This window comes from Meleagris gallopavo, chromosome Z, assembly GCF_000146605.3.
Source record: "Meleagris gallopavo isolate NT-WF06-2002-E0010 breed Aviagen turkey brand Nicholas breeding stock chromosome Z, Turkey_5.1, whole genome shotgun sequence".
NCBI classification, from domain to species: Eukaryota; Metazoa; Chordata; class Aves; order Galliformes; family Phasianidae; genus Meleagris; species Meleagris gallopavo.
Genome location: NC_015041.2, coordinates 25,779,422 through 25,784,682, shown reverse-complemented (window position 1 = coordinate 25,784,682; position 5,261 = coordinate 25,779,422). Strand labels below are relative to the sequence as shown.

General features: G+C 36.0%; 1 protein-coding gene across 1 annotated transcript in view; it reads right to left on the bottom strand.

The window, feature by feature from the left end:
- Positions 1 to 513: 513 nt before the first annotated feature.
- The window catches only part of JAK2 (Janus kinase 2), a 52,440-nt gene continuing 47,692 nt past the window's right edge, over positions 514 to 5,261 (bottom strand). The window contains 1 exon segment of the mRNA XM_019610461.2: positions 514 to 3,879. Coding sequence (XP_019466006.1) covers positions 3,772 to 3,879 — 108 coding nt within the window. The 3' untranslated portion in view covers positions 514 to 3,771.

Here is a 5,261-nt window from a genome sequence, read left to right as displayed (position 1 = left end):
AAAAAAAAAACTTAAACACCTTTTAAGATTGCTGGCTGGCATTGAACAATTTTAAGCAGTTTCCTTTGGTATAATCATTCTTGCATTTTTCTCTCAGGATTAGGTCTCTAAGAATTTTAAACTTAAGGCAGACAACACACAGTTCAGAAATACATTAGCACATTTGTAATGATATGGCATTTTCAGTAGACATTATCAGTGTTTTTGTAAATCATTGTGCATTACAAAATGCTTTTTCACTGTTTAACAACAGCGTTTTCCAAAAGTCCTCCTGTAGTTCTGTGCTTCCACTCTTGCTCTCAGAATCTATCCTCCAGCATTATATGCTCATACATTCCTGAAAAGTTTGCTTTCTTTACAAAAGAGTAACATTTCTTTATACCTCATGCAATAATGTCTTCTGTCAAACATTTCAATACAGCTAGCCATATCTCAAGCAAACATAACAATTAAAGACTTGGCGTCTAAAACTAATTCAGATAATTTAACATCTTTTTAATAGTTTTGTCTGTATGTATAGCAGTAATTATCTCAACAATGGAAGCTTTTAATGAATAACATGACTTGACAAAGTTTGGGTTTCTTTTCTTGAAAATCGGTTCCTCCTCAGGCTTATTACATGACTGTTGCAAGGCTGTGGTGCATATTTAAAAACGGATTTTGAAGGTTAGGCTACTTATACTGATAGGTAACAAGCCAACGTTATATTACATTAGACAATAGTTGTTTATATATATATATTTTTTAAGATACACTGTGTACTTTCCTGTACACAGGAAAATCCTCTCTCTCAAAATAAGTGTAAAGCGGTAATTAGTATCTTAATTCTACATCATAGCAGCAGTCCTGTATGCATAAAACAGCACTTTTCCTACAATAAATCACAGCATTTTGGGTAGCATATATTGACTACACTAAAGTGTGACAAATGCAATGCCAACTGAAGAAAATTTAAAAACAAAATATGATTCTGTTAATAAAAATACTATATAAAAATACAGCATTCTACAAATCTACTATAGATTTGCTCCTGAAATGCAGTTTTTGTGTTTTGTTTTGTTTTTTTTAAATTTCATTTTATTTTTAAAAAAGGATACTACAGGTGGCATTAGCAAATTCAACAAATCATTGCATTTACATCCTTTGAAGCTTTATGAGAAAACCATGATTCTGTCTGCTCCAAAACCTAAACATTGACACTGCAGATGATCACACACATCCCCTGAGTCCTAAGCACTACTTGGTCCTATTCATCCAGCTAAGAATACTTATCCTGGATGATCAAGCCCTTTGCACTGACCGACTTGGTACAACGGACTACATATGCTCCTGACCAACAGCACAAAATTATACTGCAGTGTAAAGGTATGGCTTGCTCTAAAAATTATGAAGTATTGAAGTTAAAAGTCCACAAAACTTAAAAAATTATCCTTGAGTTCCATACTATATTTAAGCAATCAAACAGACTATGTAATCAATCATATGGTAGTAGAACAAGCAAAAGACTTTTTATTCGCTTGAAAAAATAGCAGACTGGAAGATCTCTTCATTGCATTACACAAACTTCCCTGAGATTCTTACATAAATTATGTTTAGTCTACTATATATTGGAAACCTGTTAGCTATCAACTGCCACGCACTGCAAATTTTAAGTAGTTCCTGTATACGTTACCCCAGCTAAAATGCTGCTTCGATGCTTCAAAGCTTTATCTTCTTTTGCTACAAAAAACATGTACATGCAACTGAGAGTACAAATGCAAAGGTGTTCCTTGCCTGAAACTTCTAAATCGTCTTGAAAGCAGCGCACAAAAACATAGAAAACACATGTATAGGAGTACTCTAAAGTTCTTTGCAGCTTGCAAACTGCTGGCAAAATCAGTTTAAAGGTTCTGTAAAAGAGCTTCATAGGAAGAAAACCCAACAAAATTTTTATTAAATTCAAGGCGCAGAAAGAGGGCTGATGCTGCTGTCCCTACTTAGCAATCTCCCATATTATAAAATCATAATTTTGAATGAATAATTGTGGGAAAGAAAGATCACAGTGGTACAAAACATTGCTATACTGGCATTATGTTACACTGAGCAAGAAATTCCTACTTTTTAATTATAGCTACTACTTAAACTTCTGAGTAGATGGATTTGTAATTAATCACGAATCTTAATGAGGCCTCACAGCAAAGTAGTCCCTCTATTCCACAAATTCACTGCCATAAATTTCAAAAATGAATACTTCACTTTAAATACATGTATGGATTTTAAGGGTTTGTGAGCTTGTGTAGCCTTAATTGAACCTCAGCAAAAATTCAAGAACAACAAACATTATATGTTACAAACAATATCTAAGAATATGTACAAATAACCAGATCATTTGAATTTAAGTAAACAAAACCTGAAACCTTCACTTTAAGATACAAGATTATTCGCAAGTTTCATGCTTGGAGGCAAAACCAGTTAGTTGCCTTGTCCACAAATCTGTTAGATTCACTTCAGAAGTAGAATTACACATAGTAATCTGTTCAAGTAACTTTGACCTCCTTCCAGTTCTCATTAACTGGGATCATGTTCTTGCCTTTAGCTAAATGTGTAGAAACTGCACTTACACTTTCCTCCTTCCAAATGGTCACAGGCTAGGTCTTAAAACAGGAAAAAAAAGATTTTTAAAATGAATTGGCCCAAAGTCAACTCAATGACTTTGAGTGGTGACTGACCATATCATACACTGAGCAACAAACCTTCTTTTTAGGGTACTGGAAGGAACATACAAGATTATGATCATAACAAAGTGAGGAATTGAAGGGCATTTTCTATATTTTTAATTCTGTTTTTACGAAGTTTCCAATTTACAGGTACACTGAGGACGGCATAAAAAATACAAAGATGGAAAGAGTGAAAGAGCGACATTCAAAAGCAGTATGTTTGGCTTTTTCATATTCAGAAACAATCTGAAGACAGTCTTATATGAAATGTCTTCAATTCTACTTGCTATCACTGTATCCTCAAACACGTAAAGGAAATCTAATACTTACGGGAAAAAAAATACGAAAAAATTGTTAATGTTTCTTTTCCATTTTAAATTACAATTCTCACATGGGTGAGTTATCTGGCTGTCCAAATTACAAACAATTCACTTCCTTTTCCTTTCCCTAGAAATACTTACAGTATATCACATGGTCTATGTTTCTTTGCATATACTGCTGACTGATCATTGATTCAGACAGGCACATTAAAAGTTGCTGGATTACATAACCAACTCCATTTTGTTATATAGAGAAGCCACTTCTGCAACAACAATGAAAAGTTACAAAAGCACGTTAACAAAACAAAGCCCTTGTGCAACACACAAAACAGGGTGTGCAGTCACTCACTATATATTCAGTGAAAAGACTACATGTCTTTTCTATGTATCTCCATTTCAACAAGGAAATAGTCTTATTATTTCTTAATCTCACCATATTTTGTCACCTCTTTCTTTCATTGCCAAGTAAGGCAAATAATGGTGTTGTAGACTGACCATATATTATATTATTCAATTTAGAAAAATAATTTCTTTCCGTATTGAGAATTTTAACATGTTCTCATAGTAACAAATATATCCTGATCAAGAAAACCAGCAGGATTCCTCAGTTTGCAGATTCATATAAGATATTTGCCATGCAGATTTTACTTCCAGCAAAGATAGATGCACATGTGCACATATGTCAATTATACACAGCAAACCAAGTACATTTTGTTTTGCATCTTAATATATGCTCTTAAGGAGGGACAGTTTCCTCATCCACCCATGTTGTCCCTTATTTGATCCACTCGCTGAGCAAGATCCCTAAAGGTGGGCCGCTGAGTAACATTATTGTTCCAACATTCTTTCATGATAGCATAAATCTGGGGGAAAAACAAAGAAAATAAATATTATGTAAATAGATGCCACAGACAGTTAGTTAAGTGCAAAGACTATCCAACTTCACTACATTCTTCCATGCAACAGTGACAAAATAGTGTAGCAAGATTTTAGTAATAGTCATCAATTTCCTTGCTTAAGGACAGCAAAAGGCCTTTATGGAGATTTTCTCTCTTTTAGTTAATATGAAAATTGATTGAATTAATTTTCAAAGTTTGTAAGATGACACAAACGCAAACTGAACCTAATAATATTAAAAACAGATCAAAATTATTTTTTGAAAATATGTATATTCTGAAAGGCATTTAGACAAGCTTCTCTTTTCCCAAGCATGCGCCTGATATCCGATCACAGAACAGTAGTCCTACGACATTGTCTTCATTTGTATTCTTTTTACTGATTTAATCCAGATCGTAAACAGATTTGCATTCTTCCAAAAATTTCTGCTTAACAACTATTGTTCACTCCCCCTTATTCTGGTGGGGGACTTCAGCTTCCCAGGTATCTGCTGGAACTATAATACAGCTGACAGGGAACGGTCCCGGAGGTTCCTAAAGTGTGTGGGAGATAAGTTCCTGACACAGCTGGTGAAGGAGCCGACGAGGGGAAGCAATATCCTGGACCTGCTGTTTATTAACAGAAAAGGTCTGGTGGGGGATGTAAAGGTTGGAAGCCGTTTGGGGCAAAGTGATTGTGAGATGCTAGACTTCTCTATCCTTGTTGAACCACAGAGGGGAGTCAGCAGAACTGCTACCTTGGACTTCTGGAGGGTGGACTTTAACCTCTTTAGGACCATGGTTGAGAGGGTCCCTTGGGAGGTAGTTCTGGAGAGCGTGGGAGCCCAGGAAGGCTGGGAATATTTTAAGGAAATTGTTCTAAAGGTGCAGGACCTGATCATCCCCATGTCACGGAAGACAAGCTGACGGGCAAGGAAGCCAGGCTGGCTGAACAGAGACCTTTGGCTGGAACTGAAGAACAAAAGGAAAATTTATCGTCTCTGGAAGAGTGGGCAAGCTACTTATGAGGATTACAGGTATGTAGTGAAGCTGTGCAGGGAGAAAATTAGAAAAGCCAAAGCGCAGTTAGAACTGAGCTTGGCCACTAAGGTAAAGGAAAACAGTAAATGCTTTTATGAACACATGAATAGTAAAAGGAAGGCTAGGGAGAGTCTCCATCCCTTGTTGGATGCTGAGGGCAACCTGGTCACCAAGGATAGGGATAAGGCTGAGGTACTTAATGCCTTCTTTGCCTCAGTCTTTAATAGTAAGATTTGTTACTCCCTGGGAACACAGCTCCCTGCGCTGGTAGATAGGGATGGGGAACAGAATAAGCCCTTCATGATCCATGACGAGATAGTTTTGGACCT